This window comes from Spermophilus citellus (assembly GCF_964194105.1).
Source record: "Spermophilus citellus genome assembly, chromosome: 16".
In the NCBI taxonomy this organism is placed as follows: Eukaryota; Metazoa; Chordata; class Mammalia; order Rodentia; family Sciuridae; genus Spermophilus; species Spermophilus citellus.
Window position 1 is genome coordinate 70,032,275 of NC_138196.1, and position 18,185 is coordinate 70,050,459.

An 18,185-nucleotide genomic window follows, 5' to 3' on the forward strand; every position below is an offset into this window, starting at 1 on the left:
AATCTCTGTAAGCCTATGCCTGACTCAGTCACAGCCTGCAGCGAGTGTAGCTGCTATTTTTTCACTCTGACACATCTGCCATTTCCCATCAGCACCATATTTCTGAAACAGTCTCAAGTAGTCATCACGGGGCAATTTCAGCCCCATGGGTTTTTGTGACCCTCAGCCCTCAGAAATGACCTCTGTCAAGATACACTGCTGTAGTCTACTCAGGTCTGCTTTGAGGTTGAGTCCAGAAGTTAAAAAAAAAAATTTACTGTGACAAGAATATTTCAATGACAATGTTGATTCACATCCTTCACAAATTTTAGGTTTCCTGAACTGATTTTTCCAACATTTTCTCTACAGGAGAGGTATACTGTGACCTCATTCTACATGTAAAATGCATAATGCCCATAAACTGATTTTTCCAGTTGATTATCCACTTACAGATAATTGGCAGAGTATAAAGCATAAACAGACTGGACCAGTCAGAAGGCCTCAGGGCGGTCTGGCTTGCACTAGATCTATGATGGCTGGAAGTGGAATGTCTCTGGCCTTCCAATGAGAGGGGTCAAGTCCTTAAGGTCTCTTTCCATTTTAAAATTGCATGACTTTTAAAAATATTTTATTTGAAATCATTTTTTATTCTACTTTTCATCCCAACTGGAAATTCTTTAAAAGAACTGGCTTTGAAAGTTTTAAACATTTTTTTTTTTTTGGTTTTAAATTTTAGAACTTACAATTTAGAATTTTAACTTAAAAAAGCAAATATTTTAAATTTTTTAAGTGTGTAAAATAACAGCAAAGACCAATCAAATCTACTTTTGAAGAGCACAAGCTAGGTGTCTCTACCATGCATCTGGCATTGAGAATTTACTGGCATTGAGAGTCAGAATTTACTCAGAATTTCCTGGTTGCAAAAGCAGAAGGGGAAATAGAGGACTATGTTATCATTGTCTAATTTTATTTTCAAAGAAATTGCACAAATCTTTCTGGAGAAATAATATAATCATTTCCTGGAAATAAATATTTCTAGCTTGATAAGTGCTCAGACGTTCACTGGGATATTTTTAAAACTACACTGCTCTATATTGGAGAGATAAAATTTGAAGAGAAAAGTCATTCTGTGTAAGCAATTAATATTTCCCTCAGTCAGTTGGAACACTACTGAGAACAGTGACATGAATACCCCAAGCTGTGCCTTTTCTTCTCAGTGATAGAGTATTGCCACACTCCTCTTTAATCAATGTTTCTAATTTTATTTTTCAGAATGACAAGTCCCCAGGACGATCTGCCAGTCGATCAAGTAACATTTCAAAAGTAGGTGAAATCTATTCATGTTCTTGTTTATTGATGTCTCCATTGCATGAAGTTAATAAATATTTATAATATTTAACCTATATTGTTATCTGGGAGGAATACATATAATGTGGCTTAACAGTTTCAAGCTTTTATTGTGATAAAAGTAATGATTTAATACAACATAATTAGTTAAGCTACTTTTTGCTCTCTTTAATGCTGTGTCCAAGAGATAATTTGCTGCCTTCAGAGTTGAGGTACAAAATGTTTTCTTTTTTTTTTCTCGTTTCAAACACCACAGAGCAACTGCACACCCGAATTAAAACTGTATCATTAATAATAGTACAATTCCCCAAAATTTAATTTCTCAGGAATTTGGGCTCAATTCTGCTGTAATTTAACCTATAGAGAATTGTATGTCAGTGCTTCAGACTTGCTATACTTGGGATAGCAAATGTCCCTCCAAAGCCTAAATGTTTGTGGCTTGGTTCTCAAAGAGACAATGTTGGGTGGTAAGGGAACCCTTTTTAAAATTTTTTGTTCTTTTTAATTATATATGGCAGTAGAATGTATTTTGACATATCATACATGCATGGAGTGCAACTTCCCATTTTTGTGATTGTGCATGTTGTGGAGTTACACCTTTAGGAAGAGGGACTTGGTGGGAGGTCTTTAGATCTTTAAGAGGAATGCCCTTGAGTACTTCCCTTCCTTTCCTTGCCCTCTTTTGCTCTCTGGACATGAGGGGAGTGGTTTTGCTTTATCACCCACTCTTTTGTGTTTTTTTGTTTTTGTTTTCCAGTTTTATTCTTTTTAAAAAAATTTGTTCTTTCTAGATATACATGACAGTGAGTGTATTTTGACATATTATACATACACAGAATAAATAAAACTTGTTCCAATTAGGATCCCATTATTGTGGTTGTATATATTGTGGAATTGTGTGTTTATATATAAGGATAGGAAAGATATGTCCAATACATTATAGTATCTTTTCCATTCCCACCCCCATCCCTTCCTTTCATTCTCTTTCGTCTAGTCCACTGAACTTCTAATCTTGCCTCTCTTGTTGGGATGGGCATCCACATATCAGAGAGAACATTCTGCCTTTGGTGTTTTGGGATTGGCTTATTTCACTTACATGATAATCTCCAGCTCCATCCATTTACTGGTAAATGCCATAATTTAATTCTTCTTAATGGCTAAGTAATATTTCATTGTGTATATGTACCACATTTTCTTTATCCATTCATCTGTTGTAGGGTTCCTAGGTTGGTTCCATAGCTTGGTAAGAAGTAAAATCAAGAATCAATAAATGGGATGGTATAAAACCAAAAAGCTTCTTCACAGTAAAGGAAACAATCAAGAATATGAATAGAGAATATCTTTACCACCAGCACCTCAGATCATTAATCTCCAGGATATAGAAAGAATTCACAAAATTTAACACCAAAGAATCATCATCATCATCATCATCATCATCATCATCATCATCATCCAATCAATAAATGACCTAAGGAACTGAACAAGCACTTCACAGAAAAAGAAATAGGAGTGGTCAAAAAATATATTAAAAAATGTTCAACATCACTAGCATTTAGAGAATGCAAATCAAAACACCATCCACTCTTTACATGACATGACCTAAAAGCAACAGGGTGTCCTAATCATGGTCTGGAATTTCTAGAACTCTGAGCCCAAAGTAAACCTTATGTTGATTATCTCAACTATTTGTGATAGTATTAGAAAGTTAATACAGGACTGAACATTTCTAATTGCATTAAAATTTGGGTCCCTTCTGATATTTCACAGTCAATGTGGCCTTTGGTTGAGTACAAATTTAGTTGAGTTCAAGTCTCTGCTCTGCCACTTTCTATTTGCATGACCCTGAGACATTCACTTAACCTCCCCAAGACACAGCTGCCTCCTCTATGACATGGATGATAAAGTAAGTCACCTGAAGGAGGTTTGCTTCAGTTGTTGTAAATTAACACAATGCCTTTCAAATGCCTGTCATTCTAGTTTCATAGTGAAGAGCTTTGCCCACAGCCACAGAATAGTCATCTTTCTCAACTTCAATAAGAATGCTGAAGAGGTAACAACTTAGACACTTGTCAACATTACTGACAACTCCTTTGTCACACCAAATATTCTGGATCTAGGAGCAAAAATATCTTCTTTCTAAACTGCTGTTTGCATCTAACAGAATGTAGCTTGTTTATAACTTTTAGGCTTCTGATTAATTCTTTAAGAAAATAAAATAAATCCCAAGTGTAATTTCTCTTCTCTGAGTTCTTTTTTTTTTCTTTTTTGTTCAAATATAAATGCTTCCTATTCAGAAGGGAATGAAAAGCTTTATTCTTAAACAGTCACTTCATTGTATCAAAACTCAACTACCTAATACTGGTAGGGATAAACAGATTCCAGTGTATATAGGTTTATTTTTTCTATGCTGGTATAACTTTCTGTTTATTTATGTGCAGAATGATAATCACAAATGATAAATGCATTCTTAAATCTTCACTATGTTTTATGCATTATTGATAGTGACAAATTCTTCGTTAAGACCATAGAGTCTACCAAGAATTGGATGGCAAAAATCTAGGGATATTTAATTTTTAAAATGTTGGCAAAGAAAACATTGAAAGTAGAGCAAAGATTCTTTCTTTAATATTGTAAAAAAAAATGAAGAGAGAGAGATAGTATGCACACCTGAGCTTTTCAGGGGTGTGAGAATCAGGGTAGCATTTAAGAAGACTGATATCAGAGGCACTGCTTCAAAAGGTGATTAAACTTCTTTCATAACCTTATCTCTAAGGTAGAATATGTCACTGTATCTAACTCTCGGAGTTGTGCTTAGAACATTGTTTGGCATGGCATAAGTATTAGCTCTTCTAATTACCCTGTTCTTAATATTTATAATTCACTGAGAACATTAAATAAGTGTTCAATAAGTCTCTTTATAAGAAAGTGACTTTAAACATGGTCTATAATATATATATATATATATATATATATATATATATATATATATATATATATGGTTTTTATAGTTGAATCAGAACAAATTAAAGAGTGGATACTATATATTGCTGATTCTTTTAAAATGTACTTATATTTAATATTAATAACATCCCTAATATCAGCATTAGTCTTACTTAAATTTGGTAGTTCTCTTATCTTTTATCTAATATGTGCTATCCTGTGGCCATTAATTCAGAAAAATTACAGAAAATATAGGGAGATCCACCCAGAACAGGAAGACAAGACTCCTACCCATACTGTTAGGTTTACTTTCCCACCTATTCTTGCAGTTCCTTCCTAAATGAGCTAATCTTCTAATCATCAATACTTGTCAAGTGTCTGCTTTCAACAATCTCATTCTATGCTGGAATGCTGGAATAATGAAAGAAATCCCAACTCAGCCTTCAATGGGCTTACCCTGAGATAGTTGAGACAAGTTGTAAGATATGTATGTTTGTAAGATAGATTCCTGTACTATGCATATTCATAAAGTAGAACTAATGTGACAACCAGTACACAAAGCGTCATCATAATAGGCCTGGACTCCCATCCTTTGAAAGAAATACGGTCAAGTTTAGCCCTTGCTGCCATCTGAGAACTGGGGTTTCCGAAGTGCCATCCTACTTCATGAGATGGTTCACTGTGCCTGGATTACAAACAGTGTGGCTTGTCCTAAACACGTGCTTTCCTTCTGGGAGTCTGGAATATTGGAACATGCTAGGCAAGTGAGTCTATAGGACTAGTTCCCAATAAAAACTTTGTGCAATGAGCCTTTAATGAGTTTCCCTGGTGGACAATCCAGGGCTGCAGGAATAACGCACTTCCTGTGTGATCTATGGGGATGAACTTTTGGAAGCTTGTTCCTGGTTCCTCTGGGCTTCACCCTTGTGTCTTTTCCCTTTACTAATTTTGCTCTGTATCTTTTCACTGTAATAAATCATAGCCAGAGTATAATTATGTTTAGTACTATGTTCTAGAAAATCAGAGACCTTGGGCATATTCAAAGGGACCACTGACATATTATCTTAAAAGGAAATACAAACAGAGATTATAAGAATTCAGAGAGGGATCATTTCATATATTTGGGACAGAATAGCATCAGAGAAGTTTTCTTGGAAGAATGGCATACTGAATAGGGACTTGGAAAATGGGTGTGAACTGATCAAATGTCAGGAAATGAGGCTTAAAGGAATCTAAGAACAAGGCCTGGAAGCTAGAAAACATAAACATAGATTAGAAAGGAGGCACATTAAATAGTTTTAAGAGGTTTTTCATATGGCACTTTGAATAATAGAATACTTTCACTTTAATCATACAAGTATAATCTGACTTGGAAACTGTCAAAATGGAGAAATGGACTTAGAATCATCAAGGTGCCTATGCCCTAAGACTTTTTAAATAAATTATATGAAACTGAACATTATTATTTTTACCATTCAGGACTATAATTTATAAACATAATCTTGCTGCTGTGATTATGCAAATTCCAAATGTGGTATAAATAAAGTTGAATGGTTAGTATCAGTTTTTACCTCTGAATCTTCAAGTCTTCATACCCATATATTATTTAATTGCAATTATACTTTGAATTTTATATTCATTTCAACATTTGTTTCTTATTAGTGTATATATCTAGTTTGTTTTAATCAAAACAAGACTATAACTTTATTAATATTTTAGTAAGATTGGGGTGTCCTGAATAAGTTAAAGTTGATCCAAGAGCTTCAGAGAAACCACATGGGTGCAGAACAATGTATATGAGATTGTCAAAATAGATGTGAACAAAGTATCATTTATTTAGCCATCACTTCTTTTTTTTGAAAAGCTGCTCAAGAGATTAGTTATTCTTGTTGCTGTTTTTGTAAACAGAAATAATTCACAAATAGTTTCCTTGAAATGTAAAATTAGACAAATTTCACCTTTCTTATACTTCTATGGTAGGATAATTACATTCAACTAGAAACAGTTTATATAAATCAGAAGGAAAACAACTTTCAAAACTAAACTGTCAAAAAGGAAAGAAAGCCTTGTACTTTTGATTCAAGTCAACAGAAGTTTCTTTTAAATAAAATACTGTGCTTTTGGGTTTGATTCAGAAGCAACTCACAAAATCTAAACTATTTATGAAAAAAATTTAAAATCCACTACCTTCACCAAGTCAGATTTCAATAGTTTCCCATAATTTCCTAATATATTTTATAGACTTCCTTAACTTCACAAATGTACATCTGAATTTTTCAATTGGTTTCTATCCAAAAATATAGAACGTTAGGGTAATGATGGTATTTAGTTTATAAAATATTATTCCTAAAACTTCCTCTTGCATGAATATCCTAGTTCATGCTGTAACAAATGAAAATGTTTGATATAGTCAACACAATTTACTCAATAAATAGTTTTAAGGATGTACTGTGTCCAGGCATTATACTATCTTTAAGATTCCAAAGTATTTTCCAGCAAGGTCAAGGTGAAAGTGTAAAATGTACTGGGAATTCTTTCAACTGAATCTGAGCCAAGCCTTTGCATCTCTGAGCAGGTGTTTAATGTTCTGATTTTTTGAGAGCTCCATCTTGGCTTGATCTGATACAAGGGACCTATAAATCAGCCATACCCCCAGACATCAGAACCTTTTGCGGGTAAGTGTGATAGGTTGTTGAAGTAAAGTGGGATATAAAATGAGGAAATAACTGAAAATGAGTTGACTAATCTGAGAATTTTCTTAGAGCCTCAGTCTAAAGTTCATCCTGAGACCAACACTGAGAAAATGTGTCAGAATTTAGTTGAGTTAGTAATAGTGTTGGGGGAAGATTAAGAGAATCTGAGACCTTCTTATGTTCTGAGACTTGTCCAATATATATATATATATATACATTCACTCCTTGGTTGATTTCTCTGCTAGCCTCATGACTTTTTTATAATTTTGGGGCCAATAAGTCTTAAAAAGATATTTTTTAGCCCAAATCTCTGCCATGAAGTCCAGACTCAAATATCTGACAACTCCAATTTTCTACATAAATGTATAATGGAAAGATGTCTTGGGTTGCCCAGAGAAGATTCTGAGATAAGAATTTTAGCAGTGATTTACTAGTTTTCCCAGGAGAAACCATTACAGGCATGAGAAAAGCAGGACAGGGCAAAAGTCAAGAGAAGCTCCCCTGCTCCTCCATAGGGACTCTGTCACATAAAATGCACTTCAATGTGTCCCCTGTGGAGGCCAGGGAGGCAGGCTTTCATTCTCCAGTGTTTGTCATTCATTGGCTCAGGGTCATGCCGAGGGGAGAGGAGAACTTCAGGCACTTGACTCTCTTTACTTGTGGGTTACCTGCCCAAGAAGCCAAAGGGCAGTTTCCCAAAGAATTGAAGTTACAGAACTTTATAAACAAGAGCATCCGGGAGCTGAGGGAACCATGTACTGAGTAATGAGGAAAGGGACCAGAAAGGATCCAGGTGAAATACTGACAGTGTCTGTTACAGCTCATCCTTTGTACCACCTTGATCCATAGGCACTCATTCCATCCTCTCATGAATTCTTATAGATGACGATTGTTTACCACATCTAAAGAAAATATTTAAAGGCATATGTTAGGAGAAAGAACTCTTGCTACTGAAACGGCCGAGCCATAACTTCTAACACTCTTCCCAGTTATCTCTTGTTCTTGATGATCACTTCCTTTAGTCTATGTGGCTTGCTGGCGAAGTGTCTCTGACCTCCAGTCCTGATTTCCATGCCCTTAGCAGGCCACGGTTGCTGTAATCATCCAATTACAGTTAAAATTGTAGGTAGGTAAATGAAAAAATGCTGCAGCAGATCTCCCAAGTTTTTAAATTTTCTTGCTTTCCCATTTCATAGCAGCAGCCACACCTCCTAGCAATGGGAATTCCCGTTGTTCAATGAATTGCTGCTCTGCGTACCAGACACATGGCTTTTGTTATCAAGCTCTTGAGGACATCTCCAGCCATGTGGTAACTGATGTCATGGTCAGTTATTCAGCCTTTATAGGGCCAAGGAGCTTTTTTCTAAGTGGTAAAGGGAGCTCTGTTTCAATAACATGATCTTGAACACTAGAGGTTTCACTATGATTCTCCATTTGGAGATTTTTAGTTCATTTGCTGTAGCATTTTCTAAATAGAATGATTTTTTTTTTTAAATCAGACCTAATGAAAGATATTTAATTATATCTAAAAGGAAGATAAATTAAAATACAAGTAATAAAACTGCATATTCCATTTGGAGCTTGATAAAAAAAAAAAAAAAAGAAAAGAAACTACGTTGCATTTCTATTTATCACGGCATGGAATTTGCCATTTTATTATTGCTCCAGCATCGAGGCTGCTCACATCACAAGCTGAAACTCCAGAGGAACCTGGTCTTTTTTTGGGCCCGTCTCAAAACTGCAGCCTTTCTGAGTCACCTGATACAGGGGTCTGTGCATTATTCTAAGGTTCTTAGATTCCTATGGAGCACTCTGGTCTTTTTTAATGCTAAGGAAGGGTCAAAATTTGTCCTTCACTCTAGAAAGAATCTATTACCATGCACCGACCAGGAGATTTCTAAAAATCTGACTGCTTTATCCAGCCCTTGAATACATGTAGGTTTTTTTCCTTCTACCCTCTGGAACACACAGGTCTAATGAGGCATTCAGAGTATTGGTTTCTTCTGACTCACTAGGTCTGATTATAAATGATGGTATCATCAATACAATGAACTATCCTTATGTTTGGCAACTGCCAGACAATGGAGGTCACCTCCAAACTATATTGTGAAATATCCCTGGCACCAGGCTATGAATGTATATTGAAATCCTTACTAGGTGAATGCAAACTGCTTTTAATCCTCATTTATGGTAAGTATCAAGAATGACACAAGCCCGACCCCACAATATGTAGATCGGAGCCAACTTTTTCTTCTATCAGGCGCAGAGTCTCTAATTTGATATCTAGCTCCTTGTTCCATTTTGAATTAACTTTTGTGCATGGCGAGAGAAAGGGGTTCAGCTTCATCTTGTTGCATATGGATTTCCAGTTTTCCCAACACCATTTGTTGAAGATGCTATCCTTTCTCTATTGCATGCTTTTAGCCCCTTTATCAAATATAAGATAGTTGTAACTTTGTGGATTAGTCTCTGTGTCCTCTATTCTGTACCATTGGTCCACCTGCCTGTTTTGGTACCAGTACCATGCTGTTTTTGTCACTATTGCTCTGTAATATAGTAATATAGTATCACTATACCGCCTGATTCACACTTCCTGCTTAGAATTGCTTTTGCTATTCTGGGTCTTTTGTTTTTCCATATGAATTTCATGATAGCTTTGTCTATTTCTACAAGAAATGCCGTTGGGATTTTGATTGGCATTGCATTAAACCTGTAGAGAACTTTGGGTAATATTGCCATTTTGATGATGTTGGTTCTGCCTATCTATGAACAGGGTACATTTTTCCATCTTCTAAGATCTTCTTCTATCTCTCTCTTTAGGGTTCTGTAGTTTTCATTGTATAAATCTTTCACCTCTTTTGTTAGGTTGATTCCCAAGTATTTTATTTTTTTTGAGGATATTGTGAATGGGGTGTTTTTCCTCATTTCCATTTCAGAAGTTTTGTTGCTGATATACAGGAATGCCTTTGATTTATGCGTGTTGATTTTATATCCTGCCACTTTGCTGAATTCATTTATTAGTTCTAGTAGTTTCTTTGTAGACCCTTTTGGGTCTTCTAGGTATAGGATCATATCGTCCGCAAATAGTGATATTTTAAGTTCTTCTTTTCCTATTTTTATGCCTTTAATTTCTTTTGTCTGTCTAATTGCTCTGGCTAGTATTTCAAGGACTAAATTAAATAGAAGTGGTGAGAGAGGGCATCCCTGTCTTGTTCCAGATTTTAGCGGGAATGCCTTCAGTTTTTCTCCATTTAGAATGATGCTAGCCTGAGGCTTAGCATATATAGCTTTTACAATGTTGAGGTAAGTTCCTGTTATCCCCAGTTTTTCTAGTGTTTTGAACATAAAAGGATGTTGTACTTTGTCGAATGCTTTTTCTGCATCTATTGAGACGATCATATGGTTCTTATCTTTAAGTCTATTGATGTGGTGAATAATATTTATTGATTTCCGTATATTGAACCAACCTTGCATCCCAGGGATGAATCTTACTTGATCAGGGTGCACTATTTTTTTTGATGTGACTCCCATAGCCCAAGAGTTATATACAAGAATAAACAAATGGGACTTACTTAAACTAAAAAGTTTTTTCACAGCAAGAGAAACAATAAGAGAGGTAAACAGGGAACCTACATCCTGGGAACAAATTTTTACTCCTCACACTTCAGATAGAGCCCTAATATCCAGAATATACAAAGAACTCAAAAAATTAAACAATAAGATAACAAACAACCCTATCAACAAATGGGCAAAGGACCTGAACAGACACTTCTCAGAGGAGGACATACAATCAATCAATAAGTATATGAAAAAATGCTCACCATCTCTAGCAGTCAGAGAAATGCAAATCAAAACCACCCTAAGATACCATCTCACTCCAGTAAGATTGGCAGCCATTATGAAGTCAAGTAACAATAAGTGCTGGCGAGGATGTGGGGGAAAAGGTACACTTGTACATTGCTGGTGGGACTGCAAATTGGTGCGGCCAATATGGAAAGCAGTATGGAGATTCCTAGGAAAGCTGGGAATGGAACCACCATTTGACCTAGCTATCGCCCTTCTCGGTCTATTCCCTGAGGACCTTAAAAGAGCATACTATAGGGATACTGCCACATCAATGATCATAGCAGCACAATTCACAATAGCTAGACTTTGGAATCAACCTAGATGCCCTTCAATAGATGAATGGATTAAAAAACTGTGGCATTTATACACAATGGAGTATTACACAGCACTAAAAAATGACAAAATCATGGATTTTGCAGGAAAATGGATGGCATTAGAGCAGATAATGCTAAGTGAAGCTAGCCAATCCTTAAAAAACAAATGCCAAATGTCTTCTTTGATATAAAGAGAGCAACTAAGATCAGAGCACGGAAGAAGAGCATAAGGAAAAGACTAACATTAAACAGAGACGAGTGGGGTGGGAGAAAGGGAGAGAGAAGGGAAACTGTATGGAAATGGAAGGAGACCCTCATTGTTACACAAAATTACATATAAGAGTTTGTGAGGGGAAAGGGGAAAAAAACAAGGGAGAGAATTAAACAACAGCAGATGGGGTAGAGAGGGAAAATGAGAGGGAAGGGGAGGGGGGATAGTAGGGGATAGGAAAGGTAGCAAAATACAACAGTCATTAATATGGTATTATGCAAAAATGTGGATGTGTAACCGATATGATTCTGCAACTTGTATTTGGGGTAAAAAAATGGGAGTTCATAACCCACTTGAATCAAATGTATGGAAGATGATATGTCATGAGCTATGTAATGTTTTGAACAACCAGTAAAAAAAAAGAATGACACAAGCATTATAGATTGATATCACATAACAGAGATAGGGTGTAGATCTGCTCTATAAAAGATATCACATGCAACTTATTATTATTACCAGGATTCTGCAGGAAACAGAGTGAAATTAAATGTTCTATTGTGTTAAGTTATAATAAAAATATTCTTAATATGGAATGAGTAGGTTTTTCAGAGCACTGATCCCTGGACCATGCCAGGCCAGGGATTCATTGTTAACCACAGCACACAATTTTCAGCTATACCATAGAGAAGGTCTAGTACAAAAATTGCACCAGATGTTAGTCCTATCTTGAGGAGAGAGTAAAAGTCAAGGAACCATTGATCTCTGGAGAGTAGAAGAATATATGAACTCCTGGGTGAGAAATTTCCTCTTTGGCTAATGGTAAGAAGGGAGCTGTAGAGACCAGTTAACATTTCAGCAGCTGAATGTTTGGGGCACTTTTCTTCTCCTTAGTAGCAAATTTTAGAGGAGATATAATAGCTGCCACTAAAGATGACTCCCGAGACCTCTGAGACCCACTTGTGTATCACAGTAAGTTCAATTCACTTCAACATAGCTTCTGCAGGATTCTAATTGGGCATGCTTTTTGAGGAAACTTATAAGAAGAAGTTAAGTGGGATTAATTGGGATGAAATACAGCCCTCATTGCTGCATTTGGTCAGAGTTCATAACTGATAATCACCTTCTTATTCATCCAGAGCCATACTAGATTTCTTTTACTTTTTGCTAGCATTTCTGCTGCAGAGACTGCTTGCTTGAGGGATCTGGTTGCCATGCTTTTATCAGGCTGTGTAACTATATTTGCCCATTTATAGCCACATTTTGCAAGGGAAAAAGGTACCCTAGTATGTCACTCAATGAGTGAACATATTCTCCCTGTTCTGTTTTGTAGCAGAACTTTCTCATGCTATCAGTCAGGATAGTAGCTGAAGACTAAGAATGTGTTCTAACATGGGATAGGATTTCACCTAACATCATCTCAGGCCCGGGGACTCACTTTATAGCAAAAAAAAAAAAAAAAAAAAAAAAAGTGTGCATGGATGTGTCATGATGGGATTCACACACCCTACCAGCCTGCTGCTGCTGTTTGATACACCAGTTACATAGCTTTTTGAAGGTTCATCAGAGGTATCAACTTAGAAAAGACAGCCTGGGAGAAGGGAGCTAACTCTCATAGGATGCAGTATGTTTTATGTCAACATCTACAAAATGATGCTTTGCCTTTTATAATTGGCACTAAGGGGTAAGAGTAGAAGTTACCCTGTTCATCATCCTTTTGGAGAAATTGTGCTTCTAGTAGCCTTCACTTTGGACTCTGTATTTCTTTGAGTTCTAGTTCAAAGAAGGAACACTCCCAACTAAGGGCCCAGTAGAAGTTCCAGGAAATTGAAAACTATGGGTGTTTCCTGGCACTTTGAGCTTTTTATAATAGTAACCCTAGAAAGTAAAGAAATCTCTTACGGGCTGGGGATGTGGCTCAAGCAGTAGCGTGCTCACCTGGCATGTGTGCGGCCCGGGTTTGATCCTCAGCACCACATACAAACAAAGATGCTGTGTCCGCTGATAACTAAAAAAATAAATAAATAAAACATTAAAAAAAAAAAGGAAATCTATTACCTTTGAAGCTAGCTTTCTTTCAGTCTGCTAAACTTTGTCAGAGGCCTTCTGTTGTATTATTGCAAGTGATAGGTATGGTGGTCTGTGAAACATATTCTCTCCTTTTACTTCATAATATGGTCCTTAAACTTTAATCTTTATGATTTGGCGGCTTATTTCACCATTAGAACAACCTTCAGTGTCCAGCCTTCTAATAAATGGAACTGTTAGAAGTTCTTTTTTTTTTATTATTTTTGTCTTTTTCACATTTTTTATTGGTACATTATAGTTGTACAAAATGATGGGATTTGCTGTTACATATCTGTACATGCACATAGCAATATAATTTGGTCAATATCACACTCAGCACTCCCCCCAACCGCCACCTCCCACTACTTGGTCCCTTTCCTCTACTGATCTCCTTTTGATTTCCATGAAATCTGGCCCCACTTTTCTTTTCCTTTTTCCTCTCTAACTTCTGCATCTGAGAGAAAACATAGGTCCCTTCGCCTGGTGAGTTGAATTTATTTCACTTAACATAATGGTCACTGGTCCCATCCATATTCCTGCAAATGCTGTAATTTCACTCTTTCTTATGGCTGAATAAAAAGATTAAATTAAATAAAATTGTGTATATATAGCACATTCTTTTTATCCATTCATTCATTGATGGACACCTAGGTTGGTTTCATAGTTTATGCTGTTATAGACATGGGTGGTATGCATGTACCACTGTAATACAATGGTTTTCATTCTTCAGAATCAAAGTTCTTTTTTTTTTTTTAATTTATTTTTTAGTTCTCGGCGGACACAACATCTTTGTTGGTATGTGGTGCTGAGGATCGAACCCGGGCCGCATGCATGCCAGGCGAGCGTGCTACCGCTTGAGCCACATCCCCAGCCCATCAAAGTTCTTTTTAATGTGAACAACATTTGTATGTAGGTAGGAGAAGGATTTCATCACTAAAACAAGAAAATTTGGCTGATGGTCTTTAAGGACTGTTTTAAACCCTGTCTTTACTATTGTCAGTGACTAAATCATGGAACAGAATGCTCACTACAAAGTTAGGATCAATAGTATTTTATCTCCCTCAACATAGTAGTAGATGGATATAGTCTTCTTTCAATCTTTAATCACTTTCATTATATTGCTGTTGTGAAGATCCCTTAAAAAGAAAATGACTCTGGGGGAAGTTCGAGGCCAAGGTAATTTTAGTAGAAAACAGAGTTTGTTGTTAGGCTACACTATGTTTTCAGAGCTGAAATTTAAAAAATGAGGCTGCAGGTTGTCTTATGTGTCAAACACAGTGGAGCATGGGATTCTTGTTGGCATTTAGTCTTTAGGCCATGTGTCTTCTTAGCTGAAGAACTCTGACCTATCACCAGGAGTGCAGGCAGTTCAGATCTCTTGATGTAATGCTCACCCAGACACAGACTCCTGAGAACTCAGAAGAAAGGTCATGCCAGCCACCCACTGGGAGAGGACAGTCAGAGCAGAAGAAGAAAGCCAAGACATCAAACGATTAACATTGGCAGTGGCAATCTCGACATATGTAAAAGGAACCACCTCCGTTGAACTTAAACTCTTCCATGTTCCACTTTCCTACTTTTCAAATGTCCTCCTTTTTACTATAAAACATATTAGTAAATTTGTGAAATGAATTGAGGCTATCATGTCTTTTAAATGTGCCTTATGTTGTGAGTAGTACTTACCCATCCTATAGGCTATAAGGAAGAAGTTTTTTTTCTGAGTCCGGGTCCTTGAGGTCAAGATGAAAAGGATTCACTTCAGGAGATGGATAGGAAAAAATATCCTATATAGGTGAATTTTCAGGAGCAAACAGCTGGTTATTGATACTAGAATTTCCCTGTCCCGTGTAGTAGCTACTAGACACAGGTAGCTACCTAAATTTAAATTGATTGCAATTATACAAAAATTTAACTGAACTGATTGATCATCAATGATCCCAAGGAATTAATAACATATCTCTATTGTTGTGAGTGTGGTGCTGGTAATGTTGGAAGTACTCTTCCATGCTAAATCATAAAGCTGTAGTGGACCTGTTTTTGGTTTCTATTATAATTCCAAAAGCAAATGATTAGCATGTGGTTTTGTGGTGCCAGGGGTGAAAATCATCCCTCCTCACTGACCATCTGTCATATTAGAGAAGAAACAAAAAGCAACTTTGCAGTTTTTGTTTCTTTTCCAATAAGAAGGGATTTATTTTACATGAGATTGATTTCACTCAATTTATTATGTTGGTGTAATGAATCTCGGAGGTAATGGGAATAAATAAGTTTTAAGTCTAACTACCCATAAATTAATAGTTTTCTGTGATTTGGGGAGATGGGGGTAAGAGATAGAACTCAAAGGAAAAGGAAATGAGTGCTGTCTACTATTCCTCTGAGCAATCATAATTTTCTCTTCCTCTGTGTTTCCTCAACTAAAATCTCATAAGAAAAATGGATTGGAAGATAAATTAATGTTACTCTTGAACACCTTTGACCTCAATAAAATATAGAAACTTTCTTTAAATTCATGTTATCTAATATGGCATTTTTTTAACCTATAAATTTTTTTTTGGGGGGGGGGGTAAATTCTATTTTGTGGATTTCCCAACTCATGATGTTGGTATAGTCAATTTGGATTGACCATCATCTATAAAGCTGTATCAGTGAGGGGTTTGGACATATTTTAGTTCAAATTTAAGTGGTGTTATTTTAATCATCTTTTGGGATGCTGTGACTAGGATACCTGACCAGTATATTTGTAGAGGAGGAAGAGTTTATTTGGGGATTCATAGTTTCAGAGGTCTCAGTTCACAGATAGCCAGCTCCATTCCTCTGGGCTCAAGGTGAGGCAGGACATGGTGGTGGGAGAGTATGAGAGGGAAACAGCTCACATGATGATCAGAAAGCAGGAAGAGAGATCTCTACTTGCCACATACAAATATGTACCCCAAAGTCATGCCCCTGTTGCCCCACCTCCTCAAGCCACACCCCACCTGCCTTCAGCTACCACTCAATTAGTTCTATCAGGTGATTAATTTACTGATTGGCTTAAGGGTCCATAACCCAATCATCTGAACCTTTCTTCTCTGAACCTTCTTGCATTGTCTCATATATGGGCTTTAGGAGGACATCTCACATCCAAACCATAACAGGTGTAGTTTAAGCTATTAAAAGTCAACGAAGTCAAGAGTTTTGATCATCTTTAATCCCTTTTAACAAAAGATTGTTGACATGGTTTCCATAGAATTACACCATCTCCTCTTGCTGCTTTTTCCTCTTTTTTCTTAGATTATTAGATAGTGCGTGTCTATTTTAATGTTTCTATGACCCTCGCTTTTTGTCTTTTTTTGCATGTTACAGTTGAGTCCTGCTTTTATGTTTCTCTCAGCTACATTTATTTATTACTTCCTATCATCTAATATTTTCATGTCCTTCATCATCCCCGACTTTTGAGCTCTTTCCATGTATCCTACGGTGAGGAGAATGTTGGCAGCTGTGTTGCTAATGTAATTAATGTGCATAGTCAATTTGGATTGACTAGGCCAAGTAAATCCACTTTGAGACATAAAACTACCCAATTTGGCTGTCTTTGTTGATCAGATTAACTGGATAATTGTCAAATCTCTATCTCACTAATTACTGCAGAGACACATTATGTATTCCCTCATTTGATTCTCATTTCATTAAAATTTACAACCAAAACTGTATGAGGAAATAGTGACATATAAATAGATCAATTTAAGATGAAATTCAATAACCATGTGCTTTGTTCCCCACTTCATCTTTCCAGTGAAATGAGGAAAAGGAAAAGTTATAATAAGTTTTTCTTGCTGCCACAAGGACAAATATGATCTTGGAGAATCCATATCCACTAGACCTGAAGTCAGTGAAGGTATCACACCATCCCCCAAACACCATAATTCTCAGGCCCAATGACTCTTCTCCCTCAGACTCCTTGTGACTCTTCACCTTCAGAAAGTGAAAATAGAACAATTAATCACTCATCTCAGGCCTTCTGTCTATCAAAAGGGAACATTTAGATGACCAAACTACAGTAAAGTACTTATTTAATATTCTTTTATTCAGCAAAGGTCTTTTGTACTGGTTCATGCAAGATGAAAAGAATGTGGTTTCTTTCCTCTGAGGAGCTTACCTCTATCTTGAGGTCCCAGACAGGTCACCAAGCCATTCTATATTAAGGGCTTTCTTGATTACCGTTCTCTTGGTTATTGCCACTATTTCAAGATAATTTATGTTTAAGGTAAGAAAAAGCAAACATAAAAATTACTACTCATAATGGCCCATCTAAACAAATAGACAAAAACATTTTCACTAAAAAGTTAATAGCAAATTTGAAGATTAATAATCCATGTCCGAGAGGTTAAATTTCATAGTTTGGACAGACTTACGATAGGAGAGTTTGGTCTTGCCAAAACTTAGTTGTTCCAAGAATAAAACAAGTTGACTAAAAATAATTCTTAAAATACTCATTTAACTATTGTATTTTAGACTTTGTACACTGAATTATAACAGTGTACTCATTTTGTACACAGCTTTGTTCTTGTCAGTTGAGTGTTTTGACTTTTTTAATGGAAAAATTCAACAATATCAATGTTATCAATGCTTTTAAGTTAGCATTTATTGAAACTTACATGTCAAGTATTGAGTTAAACATTTTGCATGATTTGTAAAGATCCCTTCTGTCCACGTATAAGGTGACAATTTGCTTAATGCATAATACATAATAAAATTAAATTTGAAAAATTTATTTCTGAGAAAAAACCCTATTTATTCCAAAAGTGACTTTAT

The 18,185-nt window shown here is 36.1% G+C and overlaps 1 protein-coding gene across 2 annotated transcripts in view; it reads left to right on the forward strand.

Moving 5' to 3' along the window:
* MARCHF1 (membrane associated ring-CH-type finger 1) overlaps positions 1 to 18,185 on the forward strand; it is a gene marked incomplete at its 5' end in the record, with an annotated part of 738,150 nt that overhangs the window by 580,369 nt on the left and 139,596 nt on the right. For both annotated transcript variants that reach the window (XM_081268945.1, XM_081268944.1), the window contains one exon: positions 1,252 to 1,302. In XM_081268945.1, the coding sequence (XP_081125071.1) occupies positions 1,252 to 1,302 (51 nt within the window). The remainder of the gene's footprint in view (positions 1 to 1,251; positions 1,303 to 18,185) is intronic.